This window comes from Pleurodeles waltl, chromosome 6 (assembly GCF_031143425.1).
Source record: "Pleurodeles waltl isolate 20211129_DDA chromosome 6, aPleWal1.hap1.20221129, whole genome shotgun sequence".
NCBI classification, from domain to species: domain Eukaryota; kingdom Metazoa; phylum Chordata; class Amphibia; order Caudata; family Salamandridae; genus Pleurodeles; species Pleurodeles waltl.
In genome coordinates this window covers 1,223,369,052-1,223,394,969 of record NC_090445.1, presented here as the reverse complement: position 1 = coordinate 1,223,394,969, position 25,918 = coordinate 1,223,369,052, and the positions used below count along the sequence as shown (strand labels likewise).

The following is a 25,918-nucleotide window of genomic DNA, read 5'->3' as shown; positions in this document are numbered from 1 at the left end:
GGCGGGCATCTCCACCAGCTGGAGTGCCCTGGGGCACTGTAATGCGAGGCTTGAGTCTTTGAGGGTCACTGCCAGGTGTTAAAGTTCCTGCAGTGGGGGAGGTGTGAAGCACCTCCACCCAGGGCAGGCTTTGTTTCTGGCCCCAGAGAGCACAAAGACCCTCATCCCATGGGGTTAGAAACTTGTTTGCTAGTGGCAGACTGGCACAGACCAGTTGGTCCTACACTAGAGGACTGGGTAAAATAAGAGGGGTATCTCTAAGATGCCCACTGTGTGCATTTTTTAGTAAATCCCACACTGGCATCAGTGGGGGTTTAATGTGCTGAGAAGTTTGACACCAACCTTCCCACTATTCAGTGAAGCCATTATGGAACTGTGGAGTTGGTAATGACAGGCTCCCAGACCATATACTTAATATGGCCATCCTGCACTTACAATGTCTAAGGTTTGGCTTAGACACTGTAGGGGCATATTGCTCTTGTAGCTATGTCCTCACCTGTGTTATAGTGCACCCTGCCTTAGGGCTGGAAGGCCTGCTAGAGGGGTGACTCACCTATGCCACAGGCAGTTTTTTGTGGGCATGGCACCCTGAGGGGGATGCCGTGTCAACTTTGACTTTTCCTCCGCACCAATGCACACAATCTGCAGTGGCAGTGTGCATGTGTTGGGTGAGGGGTCCCTTATGGTGGCACAACACGTGCTGCAGCCCTTAGGGACCCTCCTTGGTCACAGGGCCCTGCAGCAACAGCTGGCCCTAGATAGGGAGGCCTTGGCAATGGAAAGGAAAATACAGGGTTGGGGGTTAGCACCCCGTGGTAGCAGCAATTTGAGCTTCAGGGACCCCAGAATCAGGAAGGACTCTTATGATTCCAGGAACCTGAGCAAGATGGTCCCGCCTTACAAGGTGGGAGATGACATCTACAAATGATTCACTGCTTTGGAGAGAGCCTGTAAAGTTGAAAAAGATCCTCCAAAGACAGTGGGCAGCAGTTGTGTGGCTCTTTCTCTGAATAAGGTAGAGACAAACTCCTCACTGTCAGAGAGGAAGATGCAGACAACTATACATCTTTGAAAAGAGCACTGCTAGATGGATTTTGTTTAACCGCTAAACAATACAGAATCAAGTTCAGGGACACCAAAAAGGAGTCCTCCCAAGATTGGGTAGATTTTGTGGACTGTTCTGTGAAAACTCTGGATGGATGGTTGCATGGGACCAAAGTAAGTGACAACCAGGACCTATACAACATAATTCTGAGAGAGCACATTTTAAATAACTGTATATCTGATCAGCTTTATCAGTACCTGGTGAACTCTGATCTGACCTCTCCCCAAGAATTGGGAAAGAAGGCAGACCGATGGGTCCGTAACAGGGTGCGTAGGAAATCTCACACAATGGGTGACCACAAAATGAAGGAAGTAGGTAAGTCTCAGGACAAAGGTTGCGACAAAGATAAACACAGAGTCTTGATCAGACCCACAAAACGCCTCTGGGTTTGGGAGTAAATCCTCTTTCTCTTCAATATTTAAAAAGCCTTGGTGCTACATATACGATAACAAAGAGCAGAGGACAGCTCCTGTTTTTAAACAAGCATTTGCAATGCAACGGGTCTTGCATTACGTTGAGTTAGAGCTATTTGCGTTGTAAACTAACCTGACCTTTCGTGCTACATTAAATGGAAAAACAACCGATCGCAATCGCGCTGGGAAATAAAGAGAAAAAGTAGTCCAGAAACTATACAGAAAACATTGAGCCTCGTATGTCTCCAGTAGTTTACCGGTGCTCTCGAGGAGGGCTAAACACAGGAAAAGGCACGACATATGCATGCCTTTCATAAATGAAAACAAGTGGATTTTAAAAGGCAATCCCATTAGCCAATGAAAGTTACTGACCTAACATGGGTGTGGTTAAAATCCCCCTAAAGAGACATTAGAAGAGGGATGGAGCGCTTTGCGCTCACCCCTAAAAAGGCACCAAACTCAAGCCACCCACCCCACCCCTCCAAAATAAAACCCCACTTCTACTCCTAACGCCCCTAGCAATAGCAGGAGAGGTCAGAATAACAAATGTCAGTCCAAAAGTGTAGCTGGGCTCACCTTGGGGACTGTAGTGTAATCTGGGCTAGTTAGAGGGACCACGGAGGCGGTGTTGGTCTCTGATGGGGGCATGGACTTTGCCACCCTGGCTGCCTGTCCCCTTAATATGGGTAAGTACAGGTATCATCCCCTAATCAATGGTGTTGAGGCTGAGGCCTACAGGGACACAGGTGGCAGTTTCACTATGGTGACTGAAAAACTGGTGCCTCCTGAGGAATGCCTACTTGGTCACACGTAGCAGGTGACTGATGCTCATAATACCACTTTGTGCCACCCCATGGCAGTTATTGATTTCAGCTGGGGGTGTGGGTGTTTACTGGCCCTAGAAAAGTTATAATGACCTACCTGTAGAATTTCTGCTAGCTAACGAGTTGGAGGCTCATGCAGCAATGCTGGGCATTTCAAACCATATCTTCGCCCTCACCAAAAAGAACAAGGAAGCCTGGAATAATGGCCCAGGAGATTCCTAAAACAAAGAGCATATAGGGTAAAAAGGTACTCCCCCAGCCTCCAGTGAGGTTTCAACTCCTGAAGGAGAGGAATTCACTCCTTGGGTGGAACCTACACCAGAGGAGCTGCAAGCTGACACAGCTGAGCTTTTGGGTGCAGGGGGGCCCACCAGGGAGGAATTCAGTAAGGAACAGCAAACCTGGCCCACTCTGGAGAGCTTAAGGCAGCAAGCTACTTCACAAGAGGTAGGGGATATCAGTGGCACCCTTAAGGTGTACTGGTATAACAGCCATCTTTACTCAGAAACAAGTGACCCTAAACCTCTGAAGTTTGGGGAGTTCCTGTTAACCTTAGCTCATGATATCCTCCTTGCAGACCATTTGGGACAAAGCAAAACTTGGAATAGACCTTTCCCTCACTTTCACTGGCCCCAAATGAGTTTTTGTCACCCTGTCACCTTTGTCACCTGTCTCACTTGTCAAGCCAGTTGAAAGACAGGTGGAACCCCAAAGGCCCCTTTAATGTCACTACCAGTGGTTGAGATACCCTTTGAGATGGTTGGGTCGGATATTGTTACCCCCCGGATCCTCCAACGGCCTCTGGTAATAGATTCATCCTGGTGGTAGTGGATCAAGGCACCAGATACCCAGAGGCCATCCCGTATATGACCACTACAGCTCCTGTAGTGGCCAAAGCCCTCCTGCACATTTTCTCCAGGGTGGGTTTTCCCAAAGAGGTGCTGTCAGACAATGGTGCAAAGTTCATGTCTGTTTACATTAGTCTTGTGGAAGGAGTGTGGTGTTAGTTAAAAGTTCACCACCCCTTACCACCCTCAAACAAATGGCTTAGTTTAGAGGTTTAATAAAACTCTCAAGGACATGATAATGGGTCTCACAGAAAGAGATGCGGTGCCCTGTTACCTTGCCTCTTCACCTATATGGAGGCTCCTGGAAAGGGAGTGGACTACAGCCCCTTTAAATTTCTGTTTGGGCATCCTGTTAGGGGACCCCTTGCTCCTGTTAGAGAAGGTTGGGAGCAACCCCTCAAGCCTCCCAAACAAGACATTGTGGCCTATGTACTTGGCCTCAGATCAAGGATGGCTGAGTACATAATGAGGGCCACTAAAAACTATCAGGACAGCCAAGAGTTGTAGAAACAATGGCATGAGCAGAAGGTTGTACTGACTGTTTACCAGCCAGGACTGAAGGTCTGTGCCCGGAAGCCTGTGGCTCCCAGGACACCAAGAGGAGTGGACCACACACTATTGTGGAGAGAAAGGTTGAGGTCACTTTAAGACCTGACAGCCTTAGGGTGGTCATCCCCCAACTTTTTTGTTTGCCTCCTTCCACGTTTCTGACACTGTTTTTGCTGGTTTTAGGACTTTGCACACTTTACCACTGCTAACAGGTGCTAAAGTGCATATGCGCTCCCTCCCTTAAACATGGTAGCATTGGTTCATCCCCAATTGGCATATTTAATTTACTTATAAATCCGTAGTAAAGTGCACTGCATGTTCCCATGGCCTTTAAATCAAATGCTACCAGTAGACCTGCAGCACTGTTTGCGCCACCCACATTAGTAGCCCCTTACCATGTCTCAGGCCTGCCATTGCAAGGCCTGTGTGTGCTGTTTCACTGCCACTTCGACTTGGCATTTAAAAGTCCTTGCAAAGCCTTAAACTCCCCTTTCTTCTACATATGTCACCCCTAAGGTAGGCCCTAGGTAACCCGTAGGGCAGGGTGCTGTGTAGGTAAAAGGTAAGACATGTACATATGTGTTTTATATGTTCTGGTAGTGAAAAACTCCTAAATTTGTTTTCCACTGCTGTGAGGCCTGCTCGTTTCATGGACTAGCATTAGGATTGCCCGCATATACTGTTTGAGTCGTAGATTGTGATCTGAAAGGGGTAACCAGGTCATTTTAGTATGGCCAGAATGGTAATAGACAATACTGCTTATTGGTGAGGTTGGATTTTATATTACTATTTGAGAAATGACACTTTTAGAAACTCTCTGCACTTAAAAACCATCTGTGCCTTACAGCCTGTTTCCAATCAATGTCTGGTTGGTGCTGATTGACAGCTGCCTTGTGCAGTTCATCCAGACAAACACAGGACACCCAGTCAAATCTGCATTCATCTACATACTACTGAGGGTCTTCCTGGGCTGGAAGGGTGGTGGGCCTGACACATTTCAAAGGCCAGTGGCCTACCCTCACACAAAGGACTGATACTAGGCATATTTGGTTATATAAACTGGGTCTCTGACCCTACCGAACCAGACACTTCTGGATCTACACCTGAATTGTCAAAGGAGCTGCCTGGCTGCCCAAAGGACTCATTCGGACTGCTTTGCTGAGAAGGACTGCTGCCCTTTGACTTTGCTGGACGGACTCTGCCTTCCCTAAAAGTGCTCTTCAAGGGCTTGGATTGGGCTTGCCTCCCGTTTCTGAAGTCTCAGGGCCAACAAAGACTTCACCTCTTCAAGAAATTCCTTTTGCATCGGCAATTGACGCAATCCCTGCCAAAATCGATGCGAAGCCTGCATTACGGGCGAGAAATTGCGCACAGTTGACCGGAATGACACAGCCATGACTGGAAATTCGATGCAGCACCTACCTTGCGACAGAAAATTTGATACATATCCTACCGGATCAACACAGCACCTGTGCCTTTTTCCAGCTCGTCAAGGAATTTCAACACATAGTCGATGGGCGTCAAAATATCCCTGCATCGTAGTGAGGAACCAAAACTGCGCTCTGAAAAACGACGCAAACCCCTTGCAGCATGGAAAAAAACAACGCATTGCCTGTGCCGCGACGGAAAATCCACCGCAACACCTTATTTTTCCTCGCATCTCCTCCTCTGCTGTCTCCATGCGTTATTTATTGTGCATCCCAGGTACTGTGTGTAACAGAAACAAATGTTTTATTTACTAAGGATTGATCCAGTAGGAAACCTTTTAAAAGTGACATTTCAACTTGTGCTTACTTGATCTTTGTTGTTTTGACCTTATTCTATTTAGATAAATTCAATCTGTTTTTCTAAACTTGTGGGATGTATTTTTGTGGTGTTTTCACTGTGTTACTGTATGATTTATTGCACAAATACTTTACACATTGCCTTGTAAGTTAAGCCTGACTGCTCAGTGCCAAGCGACCAGAGGGTGGGCACAGGATAATTTAGCATGTGTTGTAACTACAATCCCCCCCCCCTGAAGGATTGTGGTCCGAACTTGGACAAGGATGTAACAGTCACCTACTTGGTTGACCTAGGCACTCCTACAGGATACTTCATGTGAACCGTCTGAAACCCTACTATGACAGGTTGGACATTATTTTGCTCATGGCAACTGATGAGGGACAGGAACAAGAGTGACCCTCTCCCTGACCTCTTCTCCCTCAATACTACAAATGGTTCAGTAGATGGGGTTGTACTTGCAGACTGCCTCTGAGTCACACAAAGAGGACCTCAGAAACCTCCTAGGACAGTTCTCTGAACTGTTCTCCCTGACACCTGGCCAGACTACATATTGTGAACACACCATTGACACAGGTAACAGCTTGCCTGTTAAAAGCAATATTTACAGGCAGCCTGATCATATCAGGGAGTGTCCAGAAGATGCTAGACAAAGTCATTGAGTCTTCAGACCACCCCTTGGGATAGTCCTGTAGTGCTTGTCCCAAAGCCCCACTCTCAGAATGGCAAAAGAGAAATTAGGTTTTGTGTAGACTATAGAGGTCTCAATTATGTTACCAAAACAGATGCTTATCCTAGGGCAGATGAGCTCAAGTATACACTGGCTTCTGCCAAGTATCTGAGCACCTTTGACATGACTGCTGGCTACTGGCAGATCATGTTGTCAGAGGATGCCAAACCCAAACCTGCATTCTCCACTCCTTGTGGGTACTACCACTTTACTGTGATGCCATTTGGACTAAAGAATACAGCTGCCATGTTCCAAAGGCTGGTGAATGGAGTTCTGGCCTGGAAAGCTTCAGTGCAGCTTATCTAAATGATATAGCGGTCTTTAGCTCCACCTAGTAGGGCCACCTGGTCCACCTTGGCAATGTGTTGGAGGGCCTGCAAAAAGCAGGCCTCACTATCAAGGCCTCCAGGTGCCAGATAGGGCAGGGAAAAGTGGTACATCTGGGCCACCTACTAGGTGGAGGCCAGATCCAAACACTACAGGGCAAAATCCAGACTATTCTGGATTGGACTGCTCCTACTACACAAACCCAAGTCAGAGTCTGCTAACCAGGACCCCAGCTGTGCTCTCTCCCACTAAATGTGGTTGCTTAGGACTTAGCACAGTTCACAATTGGCATACTGGTTCCCCCATGTAAGTCCCTAGTATATGGTACTTAGGTGCCTAGGGCATTGGGGCACCAGGTGTTCCCCATGGGCTGCAGCATGTATTGTGCCACCCACGGGAGCCCATGCAAAATGTGTAAGGTGCATTTACCCTCTCACCCCAGGTCACTGCTCCAGGTCACTGTAAGTCACCCCTATGGCAGGCCCTCCTAGCCCAGAGGGCAGGGTGCAAGTACCTGTGTGTGAGGGCACCCCTGAATGAGCAGAGGTGTCCCTACAAACTCTAGCTCCATTTTCCTGGACTTCATGAGTGCGGGGAAGCCATTTTAGCTGTGTACTGGACATAGGTCACTACCTATGTCCAGCTACACAATAGTAACTCCAAACCTAGGCATGTTTTGGTATCAAACATGCCGTAATCATACCTCAAAACTGTTGCCAGTATTGGTTGTATGATTTCTCTGATGGGACCCTCTGTACCTTAAAGGACCTCTCCAAAGCAGTGAACCACTTATAACTGTCATCCCCCACCTTGTGGGGGCACCACCTTGTTTAAGTTTCTGGAGTCTGCCCTGACCCTAGGCTTCCTGAAACTAAAACTTGCTGCCACTATAGGGTGCTAACCCCAAACCCTGCCTCTCTCTCTCCACTGCCCAGGCCTCCCAATCTAGGGCTAGCTGCTGCAGCCTCAGGTTGGCCTCCTCCAGTCTCAGTTGCCTGAGCTACCTGTCTAGGGAGTCCTCACCTGAAGTTGAGCAGTGTGTTCCCTCAGATACTGAGGAGACATGAGTGAGCAGAGGAGGATCTGTCCCTATTCTTAGTCACCCTCTGAACTAACCCTCTGGGCACAAAGGGTGGGCATACTTGTATGGAAACCCCCTTCCACTACCAGTAGTGCTCCCAGCAGGGCTGGGGAGTTTATTAAGAGCTCTCTATTCCTTTAGGAGACCCTGTTGACCCTTCTCAGTGTCTAGATCCTGTATTTCTAACATTGGGAGTTGAGAGTCTGCATCCTCCTCCTCCCCCTCCGGACTGCCAGTTTTGTCCTAGTCCGCCTGGAGCAGCCGGCCCAGGGGCATACTCTTGTTAGGGTTCCTACCTGTCTTTCCTTTCCTTTCAGGGCACAATTCCCTGAGCTCCTGGAAGGTGAGACCCAAAGGTGAGACCCACATACGGTGCGTCCATGGCCTGGAATGTGTTCCTTACTAAAGAAGTGGTGTAGGTGTTCCTAATTACCGTAACTCGTAGTCTCACTACACAAGTTTGGTGCAAGGGCTATGCCTAAACCCCTAGACTTCTATAGGAAGCTGGCATGTAGGTACCAAAGGTACTTATGCCTTTCCAGGTATCCCTTGTTAGTGTAGTCAGTGTCTAGACACCAGGCTTTCTAGTGGTAGCTGTGGATGAGCAGCCAAGGGTTATCTAGGAGACATGCAAAGTTCATGCAATACCATTGTAATCACACTTAGTACGTACACACATGAAGGAAAACACTCAGTGTTTAAAAAAAAAAAAATATATATATTTTATTTTGGCGAGACAAATACCATTGACGCTATACTCCCTTAGGAACTAAGTAATACACAAATATACAATAGTATGCAGAAATATGCATACAAACTGTTAGAATACAGTGCAATTACTAAAAGTCACAGAGTGTGTAGAGGGGAGCTGGGAGTATTAGAAAGCTCAAAGTATCACAACCCACCCCAGCAACCAGAAAAGCAGGAGTAAATCACTGTAAGTTCCTTCCAGCGCCCACTTAGAAGAAAAGAGGAATAATGCAAAACCCAGAAGAGACTGCAAGACACCAACAGTGCATTCCTGGACAGGAGGACCTGTGGAAGAACTGGACCAAGTCCAAGAAGCACAGCAGAGTCCGGGAAGGGCAGACTGAAGGTGCAAGAGGTGAGATGACGATGAAGGAGAGTCAGCACTGCACCAAGAAGACAAAGTCGAGTTCCTGGAGGAGGCAGGTGATGTCTCACGCCGGAAGGAGGATTGCAGTTGGGTTTGCGTTGTCCGATTCCGCCAACAAGCCTTACACACACAAAATTAGCAGTGAGCGGAAAGTGGAGCTGCCGGGGACCAGGTGTACTCTGCACAGGATGGGAAGTCAGAGAGGGCCCTCAGAAGCACAGGCAGCACCCACAGGAGTCCCACAGGATGGGGACACAAGAGACGAGGAAGAGACCCACGCAGCACTACAAAAAAGGCTCCCACGCCACCGGAGAACCACTCAGGGAGCTGTGCATTGCAGAATGGAGTGCTGGGGGATGGAGCTTCAAGATGCGTGAAGATCTCATGAAAGAGATGGCAATAAGCCTTGGCAACTGCCTAGGACACGGTGCACGGGGTAGTGTCCTGCGTGGGCATGCATGGACTTACTTCCACCCAAGTTGGACTGCTGGAAGAGAGGACCGTTGGGACAATTCAGTCCACCGCTTGTGATGCAGGATCCACGCAGCTCAGCAGGAGAGGGGATCCATTCATCTGGTCGTTATTACAGTTGGTGTCTGCAGGAGCAGGGGAGTTACTCCTTCACTCCAAGGAAGGGTCCTTCTTCCATCTGATAAAGGCTGAAGACAGGCTATCTTCAGAGAATGCACTACCGGAGAAATGTTGCAATTGCTGGAAGGAGCTGTGGATACAGTGTTAAAGGAGGCTTCCTGCTTCTTTGTTGCAGCTTGTCGGGTCCTGGAGCGTCCAGATGAAATTTCTTAGGTCAGAAGTCGAAGTGGAGTTTGCAGAGGGATCCTGCTGGAGTCTTGCATATTTGAGGAACCGCCCACAAGAGAGACCCTAAATAACCCTGAAAGGGGGATTGGTCACCTAGCTGGGTGACCACCTATCAGGTGGGGGCTCTAAGGTCACCTGAAGCACAGGCCACTCAGATGCTCCCAGAGTTCCCTGCCAACCTTGAATCTAAGATGGCAAGACCCAAAAACCCTTTGGAGGAGCTCTGAGCACCTGCTAAAACTAGTCAGCCTACACTGGTAGTCGGTTAAGGTTTCAGGGGGCATCTCTAAGATGCCCTCTGGGGTGTATTTTACAATAAAATTTACACTGGCATCAGTGTGCATTTATTGTGCTGAGAAGTTTGATACCAAACTTCACAGTTTTCAGTGTAGCCATTATGGTGCTGTGGAGTTTGTGCATGACAAACTCCCAGACCATATACTCTTATGGCTACCCTGCACTTATAATGTCTAAGGTTTTGCTTAGACACTGTAGGGGCATAGTGCTCATGCACTTCCGCCCTCACCTATGGTATAGTGCACCATGCCTTAGGGCTGTAAGGCCTGCTAGAGGGGTGACTTATCCATACCTATAGGCAGTGTGAGGTTGGCATGGCACCCTGACGGGAGTGCCATGTCGACTTAGTCATTTTATCCCCACCAGCACACACAAGCTGGCAAGCAGTGTGTCTGTGCTGAGTAAGGGGTCCCCAGGGTGGCATAAGACATACTGCAGCCCATAGAGACCTTCCCTGGCATCAGGGCCCTTGGTACCAGGGGTACCAGTTACAAGGGACTTAACTGGATGCCAGGGTGTGCCAATTGTGGAAACAAAGGTACAGGTTAGGGAAAGAACACTGGTGCTGGGGCCTGGTTAGCAGACCTCAGCACACTTTCAAATCATAACTTGGCATCAGCAAAGGCAAAATGTCAGGGGGTAACCATGCCAAGGAGGCATTTCCTTACAGAGGCCTTTTCCTAAAAATATCTGGAATCTTTTTTGAGGACATAGTACCTTGGGGTATGGAAGATGGAATAGAATTGCGCTTCAAAATGGCTTCCACCTCTTCAAATAGAGTATCTCTTTCTTCTATAGCAGTGATACTCAAAGTACGGCCCGGGGGCCGCATGCAGCCCTCCTGACATTTACATGCGGCCCCCAGGTCAACAGCAGCACTGTGCTGCTTTTTATTCGATGTGACACCAGCACTAAACACTGTTAACTAAACGGGCAAGTATTTAGTTGGAGGCTAATTTAAAAGGGAGTAACTAGGGTGTCCTAGAACTCAACTTTAGATACACCTTAGTTATTAGAGACAACGTGCAGCAGAAATATAAAAGTATGATCTGTTTGAAATTCAAAAGGTGCATTTCATTAACCTGCAGAACCGTTTCACCTTAGTACACACAATTATATCACTGCACTGAGAAGTATTTTTAGAGTGATAATTTTCAAACATAAATTAAAAAAAACTTTCATCCCCTTTTCCCCCACACCCTGACAACAATGTGAACTAAGAGGCAAGCCAGCTGTTATGTGAACTCTTTGGGAGGGCTGGGTTTCTATTGTACACGAACAACATTGTATTTGATTAAATCAGACACAGAAGGTATTATGCAGCATACATCCTGAAGACGTATTTCAAGGTTCTTATATGTGATGATGAAGAAAAAGGAGGAAAAGTGAAGTCAAACATTTGCCTAGGATCACACAATTTGGTTAAGTGGAGAAGCCGGGATTTATACCCAAGTTTCTGGTTTCACATTGTGCAATTCAGACACTAGATATATACGCATCACTTACCCTACAACCACTTTACCACTACCCCTCCCCATCACCAGTCCTCCGACTGCCGCCCTGCGAGCATCAATGCGGCCCTCAGTCACAACACAGACCAAAGAGTGCGGCCCCTGGGAAAATGTTTGTGAGTACCCATGTTCTAGAGGATTACTACCTTTATTAGGCTGGCCGCTCATTTTACTGTTTGACTGTTTTTTTAGGTTTCTTGGTGCCAATAGAAGGCGCAAGTAGGTCCACTGCCTTCCGTTTCCCCATGCCTGATCAAGCTAATGTTAAAAGCAAATAGTAAGCCAGACAGCTGCCTTACCGGGTAAACTTGCTTCCCAGGGCTAACGAGTATGCCCAGCCCAGGCTCAATCAGGCTATGACGGGCCCGTCTTGGGCTGGTCTTCACCTGGGCACACGCCCGGGCGCGTCCCGCACTGCGCGTCAGGCCCCCCTAATAAGCACCAGTGAGTGCAAGGAATGCTGGGGGATGTGGTCCCTCCCCAGCAACCGCAAGAGCCTCCTTCGAGTAGCGCGTCCCACGAGGCACGTGTCAGGCCCCCCCTAATGAGCGCCAGGGGGTGCAAGGAATGCTGGGGGATGTGGTCCCTATCCAGCAACAGCAAGAGTCTCCTTCGGGCAGCGCGTCCCACGCTGCGCTTATGAGGCCCACCTAATAAGCACCAAGGGGGTGCAAGGAATGCTGGGGGATGTGGTCCCTCCCCAGCAAGAGTCTCCTTCGAGCAGCGTGTCCCGCGCTGCACGTCAGGCCCCCCTAATAAGTGCCAGTGGGTGCAAGGAATGCTGGGGGATGTGGTCCCTCCCCAGCAACAGCAACTTCGAGCAGTTTCTTCCACTCTGTTTGAGGTATCCAATTGCGTAACCTTTCTTTCTCTCCACTCCATGTTGCAGCAGGGGCTCCCTGCTCCTTTTTGGCGTCTTCCGGTACCCTCCTTATTCCCAACCCTCCTTCACAAGAGCAAGTTGACCCCTTAACAGGGTGACCAAAGAGTAGCCCACTCCTTTCTGGGGTACCTCCCTGTAGGCAAAAATGAGGCATGGTAATAGGACATACCATCTCCTCCTGAGTTGTTCAGAGAGTCCCATAATCATGCCTTTGAGTGTTTTGTTTAAACGCTCAACCAACCCAGGGATGTTAAGGTGTGGTGAATTTATAGGTTATATCACACTCTTTCCACCTAGTTTTTAAGAATGCAGACATGAAGTTACTACCTCTCTGATACAACCTCTTTTGGGAAACCCACCCTGGAAAAGATACCCAGGAGGGCTTTGGTCACTGCAGGAGCTGTAGTGGTCCTCTGCAACAATGTCTACCTTTCAAAGGGTACCCCCAACCACTGGAAGTAGAATTAAGGGTGACCTTTGGAGTGCCAACTGTCTTGCTACTGGCTTGACAGGTGACATAGTAGCGACAAAACTCCTTTGTGTCTTCTGACATATGGGGCCAGTGAAAGTGAGGGACCAGTCTGTCCAACGTTTTGCTTTGCCCCAGGCGACCAGCTAGTGGAATGTCATGAACTAAGGTCAACAAGAACTGTCTGTATTGTAGAGCTACTACCAGTCTTCTGATGGCACCAGGCTTGGGTTCTGAATACAGGAGGTTGTCCTCTCCAAGATGTTCCCTAGTAGGTACGTTTGCAGACACTACAACTTTTTTAGGACGAGTAACTCCCCCCCCCCCCCCCCCCCCCCCCCCAAATTGAGATCATCAATTCCCATAGGTTGCCTCACCTGTGTCCCTGTAGACCTCCACCAGAACATCATTGATTAAGGGTTGTTGATTGTACTTATCCATATTAAGGGGACAAGCAACAAGGGTGGCAAGGTCAGTGCCAACTTCAGAGACTAAAACGGCCTCAGTGGTTTCCCTAACTAAACCAGCCCCCACTACACTTCCCAGAGTTTGCCCTGCTACACCCTTGGGTTGACTATTAGTAGTATTAGTCTTCCTACCACTACTGCTATTGCTAGGGGTACTAGTTGTAGGAGTAGGGGGTAGTAGTGGTGTGAGGTTTGTTTTTCTTAGAACAGGAGTTGTCTCCTCCCCTATGGCCTTTATTTCTACAAATACAGCTCCAGGGATTTTTTGTTATGATTGTTTTGGAAAGAGCATTTACACCCACCCCCAGAAGTTTTGTGGACCTGAGGAAGACTCTTTAGGGGGGGGGGGGGGCGCAAAGCTCTCCATCCCCTGCAGTAATCTCTTTGGGCTTCTAACCACGCCCATGTCACGTCAGTCACTTTCATTGGTTCATGGGCTTGCCTTTTAAAATCTGCTTGCTTTCATTCGTGAAAGGCATGCATACGTTATGAACCATATACTAAAAAAGTTTAATGCAAAAGTCTGTCCCTCACCTAGTTAAGTGGAGTGTGTAGAGGGGCGCTGGGAGTACTAGGAAAGGCCAAAGGTAAGTACCACAACCCACCCCAGCGACAAGGAAAGAGGAGTAAATCACACGAAGTCCATGAAAATGGAGCAGGAGTGTGTGGGGGCACCTCTGCTCATGCAAGGTGTAAGGAAATGCCTCCTTGACATGGTTACCCCCGGACCTTTTGCCTTTGCTGATGCCAAGTTATGATTTGAAAGTGTGCTGAGGCCTGCTAACCAGGCCCCAGCACCAGTGTTCTTTCCCTAAACTGTACCTTTGTTTCCACAATTGGCACACCCTGGCATCCAGGTAAGTCCCTTGTAACTGGTACCAAGGGCCCTGATGCCAGGGAAGGTCTCTAAGGGCTGCAGCATGTCTTATGCCACCCTAGAGACCCCTCTCTCAGCACAGACACACTGCTTGCCAGCTTGTGTGTGCTGGTGGGGAGAAAATGACTAAGTCGACATGGCACTCCCCTCAGGATGCCATGCCAACCTTACACTGCCTATAGGCATAGATAAGTCACCCCTCTAGCAGGCCTTACAGCCCTAAGGCAGGGTGCACTATACCATAGGTGAGGGCATAAGTGCATGAGCACTATGCCCCTACAGTGTCTAAGCAAAACCTTAGACATTGTTTAAGTGCAGGGTAGCCATAAGAGTATATGGTCTGGGAGTCTGTCGTGCACGAACTCCACAGCACCATAATGGCTACACTGAAAACTGGGAAGTTTGGTATCAAACTTCTCAGCACAATAAATGTACACTGATGCAAGGGTACATTTTATTGTGAAATACACCCTAGAGGGCATCTTAGAGATGCCCCCTGAAACCATACCCGGATACCAGTGGGGGCTGACAAGTTTTACCAGCCTGCCACACAGCAGCATGTTGCTGGCCACATGGGGAGAGTGCCTTTGTCACTCTGTGGCTAGTAACAAAGCCTGTACTGGGTGGAGGTGCTTCTCACCTCCCCCTGCAGGAACTGTAACGCCTCAAAGGCTCACCCCCTTTGTTACAGCACCCCAGGGCACTCCAGCTAGTGGAGTTGCCCGCCCCCTCTGGCCACGGCCCCACTTTTGGCGGAAAGGCCGGAGGAGATAATGAGAAAAACAAGGAGTCGTCACTGGCCAGACAGGACAGCCCCTAAGGTGTCCTGAGCTGAGGTGAGACTGACTTTTAGAAATCCTCCATCTTGCAGATGGAGGATTCCCCCAATAGGATTAGGGATGTGCCCCCCTCCCCTCAGGGAGGAGGCACAAAGATGGTGTAGCCACCCTCAGGGCTAGTAGCCATTGGCTACTAACCCCCCAGACCTAAACACACCCCTAAATCGAGTATTTAGGGGCTCCCAGAACCTAGTTAACTAGATTCCTGCAACCTAAGACCAAGGACTGCTGAGCTGAAAAACCTGCAGAGAAGACTGAGACACCAACTGCTTTGGCCCCAGCTCTACCGGCCTGCCTCCCCACTTCAATAGAACTGCTACAGCGACACGTTCCACAGGGTCCAGCGACCTCTGAAGCCTCAGAGGACTACCCTACATCTAAAAGGACCAAGAACTCCCGAGGACAGCGGCTCTGCTCCAAAGAAGAAACATCTTTGCAACAGAGAAGCAACTTTGAAAGAACACACGTTTCCCGCCGGAAGCATGAGACTTTGCACTCTGCACCTGACGCCCCCAGCTCGACTTGTGGAGAACCAACACTACAGGGAGGACTCCCCGGCGACTGCGAGCCCGTGAGTAGCCAGAGTTGACCTCCCGATCCCCCACAGCGACGCCTGCAGAGGGAATCCAGAGTCTCCCCCTGACCGCGACTGCCTGCTTCTAAGAACCCGACGCCTGGTAAGGACATTGCACCGCAGCCCCCAGGGCCTGAAGGATCCGACCTCCAGGGCAGGAGCGACCACCAGGTGGCCCTTTCCCTTGCCCAGGTGGTGGCTACTCCGAGGAGCCCCCCCTTGCCTGCCTGCATCGCTGAAGAGACCCCTACGTCTCCTATTGAACTACATTGCAAATCCGACACCTGTTTGCACTCTGCACCCGGCCGCCCCCGTGCCCCTGAGGGTGTACTTTTTGTGCTGACTTGTGTTCCCCCCCCCCCCCCCCCCCAGTGCCCTACAAAACCCCCCTGGTCTGCCCTCCGAAGACGCGGGTACTTACCTGCTGGCAGACTGGAACCGGGGCAACCCCTTCTCCATTGAAGCCTATGCGTTTTGGGCACCACTTTGACCTCTGCACCTGACCGGCCCTGAGCTGCTGGTGTGGTAACTTTGGGGTTGCTCTTAACCCCCCAACGGTGGGCTACCTTGGACCCAACGTTGAACCCTGTAGGTGGTTTACTTACCTGCAAAACTAACAAACACTTACCTCCCCCAGGAACTGTTGTAAATTGCACTGTCCAGTTTTAAAATAGCTTATTGCCATTTATGTGAAAACTGTATATGCTATTTTGCTAATTCAAAGTTCCTAAGTGAAATACCTTTCATTTAAAGTATTGTTTGTTAATCTTGAACCTGTGGTTCTTAAAATAAACTAAGAAAATATATTTTTCTATATAAAAACCTATTGGCCTGGAATTGTCTGAGTGTGTGTTCCTCATTTATTGCCTGTGTGTGTACAACAAATGCTTAACACTATGCTCTGATAAGCCTACTGCTCGACCACTCTACCACAAAATAGAGCATTAGAATTATCTCTTTTTGCCACTATCTTACCTCTAAGGGGAACCCTTGGACTCTGTGCATGCTATTTCTTACTTTGAAATAGTACATACAGAGCCAACTTCCTACATGGTGGAAGTGTTTTTTATATTGTGCACAAACTGGCTCCTTTTCATATTTAGAAACAACTTTTTAATGTGGTGCACATCTCCCATTGCACATAAGCATGATGTGCCTTATCACATAAGTATACTTTTATATGATAGGGCACATACGTAAGCAGATATGTTTTTCAGGTATTGGTATAGTTTGGTCAAATGGATATCTGCCAAAAGTGACACGTTAAATATTCATAAATAATCATAAACACAAAAATACCAAGTTACTGTGGGGCACTCTTTGGGCAGAGTTAAGATACGTGGTCAGACTGCAAATGCTTTGATTAAACAGTGTGTTTGCTGCCGCTGCACCCTTTTACCCTCCCTATGCAGTTTTAGAATGGGTATCCGTTTTCCATCTGTGTGCAGCATCTGCTGAACAACACAATAGAAAAACTAAAACATGTTTACCTGTAACAATAGGGTTTGTCTCTTGAAGTGTGGTAGATTTTCATGATACCCTTCCACCTCCCATCTCTCTAGAAACCACTAGTAATTATGGTACAGTCATGGTTATTACAAGTCACATAGGTGCACACACAAGTTCTAGCAGAGGAAACCATCCTTAAAGAGGGATGAAGTAGGTTTCTTTGGCTGTCATGAGTATCTGGGAGTATGTTTGGGTCAGTGTGCACATGATGAGGACCAGCCCAAAGACTTGGAAGAGAAACAGGCTTACTTTTCTTTACACAACATTGTATAGTGCACAGCATGTGATAATACAATATTGCAAGCTGCAATTAGTGTTATGGGTAAATAGCCGCTATCTTTGCCGTAGGCTTTTCGTTGAGCCTCCATGACCAGCAATTAAGTCATACATATTACTGGATACACGTGGGCAAACACTTTAGAATGTATGTAACATTCAGAACAAAAACACTTGGAAAATATCTGGATAATAATAAAACATTGATTGAAAGTTTGAGCCTCACACTATAAAGCACCTTAATACAATCCGTTGTCTGCTTTTGCATGTGGTTTAATTGAAATAGGTGCAAAACAAATCCTGTAATAAGTGATGTGGTATTGACAAGGTTTCTAATATCTGTTCATCCCAGTGCTTTCAACAGGAAATTCTCTCAAGCGGAAAACTGAGGTTTCGTCAGGCATTCAAAATGGAAAAGAGAGGAGATTAGACAGCAAGGCACTACCCCAGACTCCAAACACTTTTCTTAAAGTCAAGGCAAAGGTAAGGAGCTTAAAGAATGTTTACTGTCAAATAAAATTATTTAGCACATGGTTGTGTTGTGTAATCATCATGCCTTTACTTAAAAAAACAAAATCTCCGGAGGTAGCTGTATGCTCAAATCAAGCAAATGAAGATCCGCCAGCCATTATTTTTTTTTTTTTATAAACAATCTGGTTGTTTCTACGGTAAGAATACTTGGCTCTATCTGGTGTGTGTTTCTAGTCTCTTGTAGAAACTGGTAGTGCTGTTCCTGCCATACCAGTCTACCTAGTCCGCACAGACTAGAATGTGGAATTTGCCTAGGCTCATAGTAATATTCATACTTTTTTCTCCTCTGTGCGCATCTGAACTCTGTTAACTCGGCTGGTATTGCACCGACTGCTCAGACGACATCATCACACAAACATGCTAGTTTCTTCCGTCAAAGCCTAGCTGCCCTCTCTAAAATTCCACAATAATGGATACTCACCAACTCAAGTAAACTTTGTCTCATTTTGAACCCAAAGAAGAAACACACTGCAACAGTATTTATGTCCTCATTTAAGTAGTAATATCAGCAATTTAAAACGGCAGCAATAACTAACTCAACTGATGAGTGCTAACAACTTTAAGCTGTAGTCCTCTATGCATACCTTGTTTAAGCTACCAACATCTGATCATCCTTCCCCCTTAATTGTTATGTCTAACTTCTCCAGACTTCGAAACTGCCATTCTTGCTCTAACCAACCTCCACTCCATACTCGCCACCCCGTTCTGAGATACACATGCTTTGCATAAGTCCGCAATCTAGTGTTGGGCTCGGAGTGTTAGAAGTTGTTCTCTTCCAGGAGATCCTCATCAAAGTCATAAACATTGAATATTCCTGCCCAGGTTTGGGGACCCCAGGGCATATGTAAACACACACGTATATGTATGAAATATATATGAAAAATGACATTTTAGTAGATAGTTTCAATACAAGTATAATGTATACATGTGCAAAACAGCAATGCAATCTATGTTGATAAACAGGCTAAAAATGCTTTATTTCTATGGAGTTTTTTTTTAACATACATTAAAACCTTCAATTAGAGTTAAAACTTTCTGAAGCCCAAGTGGAAGGCATAGAAAGTATAAGCAACCCATTTCACAAGAGAAAAACAACATTGAAAACAAAGGAGCATTATTAGCCAATAGGCTGCATGCAAGTCAATACAGTAGAACCAAACAAATAGACTCCGTGCCTTAAAGACCCTGAGCACCTCCAGTATCCCACTGTGCCTCAGGGGTGAGAGTGAGGTGACAGTTGCTTCACAGTTAGGTCAGTTCTTTTCCGGCTTTTTTTTTGAGGATCCTGGAGCATTGACCTCTCATTTTTCTGGTGTTTTCAACAGAAAAATAATCTAAAAACTTAGTTTTTCAGACTTCCCTCGACCTCTTCACTTATTTCCTGAGTGAAGTGATCATTTTCTTTCATAAAATGCCTTCACTTTTTGTGAAATGCCTTTCCTGTGGGAAGAAGGCCCAGTCGGATCCACACTGTGCATAGTGTGTTTGCCTCAGAGTTACTGCCCTGACACCTGCAGACATTGTAAAAATCTGTCTAATAGGACTTTAAAAGACAGATAAAAGATTTGTCTTCATGTGATTCATGAGAGAAAAAAGTCATCATCTTCTCTTCCCAGAACTTCTAAAGATCATTCTGATGCACGACGAGCTAGATCGACGTCAGCCGGTAAGAAAATACCTGCCTGTTCCCTGTCGACGTCATCCCTTCTGTCGTCGCGTCACCAGGCTTTGACATCTACGACACTGTCGACGGCGATTCAACCGACGTCAAAAGATATGACGTCAAAGGTTCATCTCTCTCATCGGGACAGATCTCTGTCGACGGCAACTCACCGATCGACGTTGAGCAAGCACAGAAGCGCTTACATGCCGTCGAAGTCGGTCCAGCCCTCGACGTAGAGAATGAGGTTGAGATCAAATCAAATCATTAACATTTATAAAGCGCGCTACTCACCCGTGCGGGTCTCAAGGTGCTAGGGGGGAGGGGGGGGCTACTGCTGCTCGAAAAGCCAGGTCTTGAGGAGTCTCCGGAATGCGGAGTGGTCCTGGGTGGATCCAGCGGAAGATCTTGCGGAGGGTGAGGAAGCAGGCGGAGGACACGGCGTTGACTTGTTTGGTCATGGTGAGAAGAGGGTCCAAGATGAAGCCGAGGTTGCGGGCGTGGTCCGAGGGGGCCGGTGCGGTGCCAAGGGCCGTGGGCCGCCAGGAATCGTCCCATGCGGTCGGGGTGTTGCCGAGGATGAGGACTTACATTTTGTCAGAGTTCAGCTTTAGGCGGCTGAGCCTCATCCAATCTGCGACGTCATTCATGCCGTCTTGTAGGTTGGTCTTAGCGCTGGCGGGGTCCTTGGTGAGGGAGAGTATAAGTTGGGTGTCATCGGCGTAGGAGGTGATGATGATGATGTGCTTGCGTACTATGTCGGCGAGGGGGCTCATGTAGACATTGAAGAGTGTCGGGCTGAGCGAGGAGCCTTGTGGTACGCCGCAGATGATCTCGGTGGGGTCTGAGCGAAAAGGTGGGAGGTAAAGTCTTTGAGAGCGGTTTGAGATTAAGGAGGCGATCCAGTCCAGGGCCTGGCCTTGGATCCCGGTGGAGCGGAGGCGGGTTATTAGGGTGTGGTGACAGACGTGTCGAAGGCAGCCGAGAGGTCGAGGGGGATGAGGGCGACTGTTTCACTGTTGTCCATCAGGGTTCTGATGTCGTCTGTGACTGAGATGAGGGCGGTTTCAGTGCTGTGGTTGGTTCGGAATCTGGTTTGTGAAGGGTCAAGAAGGTTATTGTCTTCCAGGAAGTTGGTAAGCTGTTTGTTGACGGTCTTCTCTATTACCTTGGCAGGGAAGGGGAGGAGCGAGATGGGGCGGAAGTTTTTCAGGTCGCTTGGGTCAGCCGTAGGTTTCTTTAGTAGGGCGTTGACTTCGGCGTGTTTCCAGCTTTCGGGGAAGGTAGCAGAAGAAAATGAAGAGTTGATGATGGCCTGGAGGTGCGGGGCGATGATGTCGTCGGCTTTATTGAAGATGAAGTGAGGGCAGGGGTCCGATGGGGCGCCGGAGTGGATAGAGTTCATGGTGGTTTTGGTTTCTTCAGTGTTGATGTGGGTCCAGGCGTTGATGGTGATGGCCGGGGGAGTGGGTTTCGGTGATGCTTGGTTGGGTCTGGTGTCCGAAGCTGTCGTGGAGGTCGGTGATCTTGCGATGGAAGAAGGTGGCGAGGGAGTTGCACAGGTCTTGTGAGGGCGTGACGGCGTTGGCGTTGGGGGTGGAGAACTCTTTAACGATGCTGAAAAGTTCTCTGCTGTTGTGGCTGTTTTTGTCCAGTCTGTCGGTGAAGAAATTCCTTTTGGCTGCGCGGATCAGGTGGTGGTGTTCGCGGGTCGAGTTCTTGAGGGCGGTCATGTTGTCAGCGGTGTGGTCCTTGCGCCAGGTTCTCTCGAGGGCGCGACAGGTTTTCTTCGATTCCTTAAGGGTGTCAGAGAACCAGAGAGGTTTTTTTGGTGTTGGCCTGCGAATGCGTGCGTCTGAGGGGTGCAAGGTTGTCTGTGCAGTTGGTGATCCAGTTCGTGAGGCTGAGGGCTGCGTCGTTGGGGTCGTCGGTGGTGAGGGTGGGTTGGTTGATGGTGAGCGCGGAGAAGAGCTGTTCTTCGGGGATTTTGTTCCACTGTCGACGAGGGATGGGATGAGTGCGGAGGTGGCGGGTCTCGCGTCGGAATGTGAAATGGACACAGCTGTGGTCGGTCCAGTGTAGAGCGGAGGCGTGGCTGAAGGAGACGTGTTTGCTGGCGGAGAAGGTGGGGTCAAGCGTGTGTCCGGCGTTGTGGGTGGCGGTGTTCACCAGTTGCTTGAGGCCGAGGTTGGCGAGGTTGTCGAGCAGAGCGGTGGTGTTGGGGTCGTTGTTCTGTTCCAGATGGAAGTTGAGGTCGCCTAGGAGGATGTAGTCCGGCGAGGGCGTGCGGGAAGACGAAGTCGGCGATGGAGTCGCTGAAAGGGGCGCGCGGTCCGGGGGGGGGCGGTAGACGAGGGATCCTCTGAGGGTGGTCCTGGGGTAGGTGCTAATCTGGAAATGCAGGTGTTCAGCGGCGAGGGGTGTGTCTTCGGTGGAGGTGGTGACGCTGATGGAGTCTTTGAAGACGATGGCGATTCCTCCTCCTACTTGGTTGGTGCGGTCTTTCCTGGAAATCTTGTAGCCTTCGGGGATGGCAGTGGCGATGTCAGGGGCCGAGGAGGCGTTCATCCAGGTCTCCGTGATGAAGGCGACGTCCGGTGCTGTGGAGTCCAGGAGGTCCCAGAGTTCAACGCCGTGCTTGTGGATGGATCGAGCGTTGACCAGGATGCACTTGAGGTGGTTGATGGCGCGTGGGCTGGTGGTCATGGTAGTTGCGTGGTGGAAGATGCGTTTGCAGGAGTGGCAGGTGAAGGGTCCATGGGTGCGTTTGGGGTGCGCTTGGAAGCAGGTGTTGGAGCGCCCTGGGTTGAGGGCGTGGAGGGTGGTGGGGTCGTAGCGGAGCAGCGGGGTTTGGGAGAGCTGGGGACCAGGGGTCGTGGCGCTGGGCGCGGGCCAGGCGCAGACGGGTGCAGACGGGGTTGCCTCTGGTGCGCCTCCGTCTCGCGCAGCGGCTGCCATAAGAGGGGGGAGGGGTCAGCTGGGGGCGAATGGGAGCTGGGGGCGGGGGCGAGCAGGAGGTGGTGGCAGGAAAGCGGAAGGGAGGGGGGGGCAGGTAGAGGGAGAAGAGCTGGGGGAGGGGGGTTTAAGGGTGGTGGGGGGTGAGTTTTAGGAAGTTTAGGAGTTTAGGGAGAGAGCTAGGAGTAAGGTTGGGAAGATAGGGGAGGGGGGGGTTGTAGAGGTGGGTGAGAGGTAGAGAGAAAGGATAGGAAGATAGGGGTGGTAACGGAGGGGGTGGCGAGTGGGGGGGAAAGATAGAGAAATAGGTAGATAGGAGGTGGTGAGTGAGTGAGGGAGATAGTGAGATAGAGAGATAGGTAGATTGGTAGATAGGAGGAGTGAGGGAGGCAGATAGCGAACGGGGTAGATAGGGGTGATAGAGAGGGGGAGGCGAGTGAGGGAGAGAGATGAGACAGGAGCAGGAGGGCAGGCGCGGGGAGAGCAGAAGACGGAGGACGAAGAAGCAGAAGACAGAAGATGAAGAGCAGAAGAAAGAAGCAGAAGAACAGAAGATGGAGACAGAAGACGAAGAACAGAAGACCACAGAAGAAGGTACAGGAGACGAAGAGCAGAAGACAGAAGACTACAGAAGAAGATAAAGAAGAAGAGGAGCGCAGAAGACAGAGAAATACAGATGAAGGTGAAGAAGAGGAGCACAGAAGAGTACAGATGAAGGTGAAGAAGAGGAGCGCAGAAGAATACAGATGAAGAAGAAGAGGGGCGGCGAGCGGCAGAGGAAGGAGCCAAGAAGAGGGACAGAGAAGAGGAGGCACACGCGGTGCAGAGGAGAGGCGGAGAAGCACACAGATGAAGAGAGAAGACGGGGAGCAGGAGCGAAAGAAGAGTACAGAAGAAGATTACAGAAGAGGAGTGAGGAGGGAGAACAGAGAAGGAGAAAAGAAGCAGGAGAGAGGGTGAGTAGCGCGGGGCAGGGCGAGGGGGTGGGGGGTACTTAATGCGAGGTGGCTGGGCGGTCTCAGGAACCTGGAGGAGCTGCAACGGCAGGGGGAGCAACCTACCCTTGGGTCAAGGGCCGCTACCACTGTCGCGCAGCGGCCGCCATAAGAGGGAGGAGGGGGGGGAGGGGTCAGATGGGAGCTGGGGGCGGGGGCGACCAGAAGGTGGCGGCGGGAAAGCGGAAGGGAGGGGGGGACAGGTAGAGGGAGAAGAGCTGAGGGAGGGGGGTTTAAGGGTGGTGGGGGGTGAGTTTTAGGAAGTTTAGGGAGAGAGATAGGAGTAAGGTTGGGAAGATAGGGGAGGGGGGTTGTAGAGGTGGGTGAGAGGTAGAGAGAAAGGATAGGAAGATAGGGGTGGTAACGGAGGGGGTGGCGAGTGGGGGGGAAAGATAGAGAAATAGGTAGATAGGAGGAGGTGGTGAGTGAGGGAGATAGATAGTGAGATAGAGAGATAGGTAGATTGGTAGATAGGAGTGAGGGAGGCAGATAGCGAACGGGGTAGATAGGGGTGATAGAGAGGGAGAGGCGAGTGAGGGAGAGAGATGAGAAAGGAGCAGGAGGGCAGGCGCGGGGAGAGAAGAAGACGGAGGACGAAGAAGCAGAAGAACAGAAGACAGAAGATGAAGAGCAGAAGACGAAGAAGAGAAGACAGAAGACGAAGAACAGAAGACCACAGAAGAAGGTACAGGAGACGAAGAGCAGAAGACAGAAGACTACAGAAGAAGATAAAGAAGAAGAGGAGCGCAGAAGACAGAGAAATACAGATGAAGGTGAAGAAGAGGAGCACAGAAGAGTACAGATGAAGGTGAAGAAGAGGAGTGCAGAAGACAGAAGAATACAGATGAAGAAGAAGAAGAGGGGCGGCGAGCGGCAGAGGAAGGAGCCAAGAAGAGGGACAGAGAAGAAGAGGCACACGCGGGTCGCGGTGCAGAGGAGAGGCTGAGAAGCACACAGATGAAGAGAGAAGACGGGGAGCAGGAGCGAAAGAAGAGTACAGAAGATTACAGAAGAGGAGCGAAGAGAGAGAACAGAGAAGGAGAAAAGAAGCAGGAGAGAGGGTGAGTAGCGCGGGGCAGGGCGAGGGGCTGGGAGGTGGGGGGTACTTAATGCGAGGTGGCTGGGCGGTCTCAGGAACCTGGAGGAGCTGCAACGGCAGGGGGAGCGACCTACCTTAGGGTCACCACATCGTTCGGAGCTGAGGCGTTCCTCGTCACTGGTCCACCACTCGACGTCGAAACATACAACGTCAAAACACACTCCTGCAACGGACTGGCAGTCGCCGGCGAGGCGTTCAACGTCGAGACCAGACTAAAACTCAGTCGGCGTCAGGGGGTGCGTAGGCCTCCTTCAACGACGGTGCACCGTCGATCAACGTCAAGACAGCTATCACCAATTACACCTGTCTCCCAAGGAGCGACGCATCAGGAACAAGCGACTGCACAACCAGCTGCATAGACAGATCTCCCTCTACAAGGTCCGGTGGTCTCTATACGGAGTGGGTCATCGGGAGCTTCAAGGGCATCATCGCTGGGACACATCTCACCCATAAATCTGTCTCCTAGATGGTTGGAAAGCCTTAACAAGTCACCAGCTTCTCCAGACTCACAGTATTCATCGATGTGTTCACCGTCAGCGTCGTTACCAAGAACACCTTCACCAACGACGCACACAGAGCAGGCTGTCCCAACATCTGGCCAGCCGAGTCCTAGACATCAACGCAGTCCGTCAAGATCCAGGAGCAGGTCACGCTCCACACAGCGATCTAGGTCGAGGTCTTTAGATCACAACACCAGCCGAGAACTTCTTCGTGGTCCACATCATCTAACTCTTCCATCAAAGACTATTCTCCGACTTTGACAAACTCTCCACTGGCTAGAGTGTCCCCAGTGAATGACATAACAACCTTCAATGAGGTGTTGTTTAGAGGTGCCCAGAAACTCAACATTGACGTTCCAGAACCTTCAACCTCTTCATCAGTGATTTTTTGAGACCCTACAACACAGAATATATACCAGGAAGTTACTACCACTGGTTCCTGGTCTCCTTCAACCAACGATGGAAACGTTTCTGACACAAGGAGGCCTGCGTTCAGCACTATCTAGGATCGTAAAGAACTACCAGGCCCCATAGCAGCATCCTTAATTTCTCAGAGCTGATCCCCCACCAGACGCGGTTATTTTAGCCGCAGCCCACAAGACACATTCAATGGCTTCGTCAACTGTTCCTCCAGATAAAGAGAGCAAACATCTGGACTCGCTGGACAGAAAAACTTGTGGCACATCTGCGTCAGTTATGAAGGTCTTGAGTGCCTCTGCACTGTTGGGCAGCTGCGACCAGTCCCTCTGGGATTCCCTAAACAGGTTCGCAGAGAAGTTGCCTAGGGAAGACAGGCAAGACTTCGAAGAGATCCTTCAAGAAGGGAGTTTGGTGGCCAATCAGATTCAGCGCTGCTGCAGATGGCGCAGATTTGGCGGCCC

The 25,918-nt window shown here is 49.6% G+C and overlaps 1 protein-coding gene across 4 annotated transcripts in view; it reads left to right on the top strand.

The window, feature by feature from the left end:
• NOLC1 (nucleolar and coiled-body phosphoprotein 1) overlaps positions 1-25,918 on the top strand; it is a 518,787-nt gene that overhangs the window by 415,002 nt on the left and 77,867 nt on the right. For all 4 annotated transcript variants that reach the window (XM_069240533.1, XM_069240536.1, XM_069240534.1 and 1 more), the window contains one exon: positions 17,650-17,780. In XM_069240533.1, the coding sequence (XP_069096634.1) occupies positions 17,650-17,780 (131 nt within the window). The remainder of the gene's footprint in view (positions 1-17,649; positions 17,781-25,918) is intronic.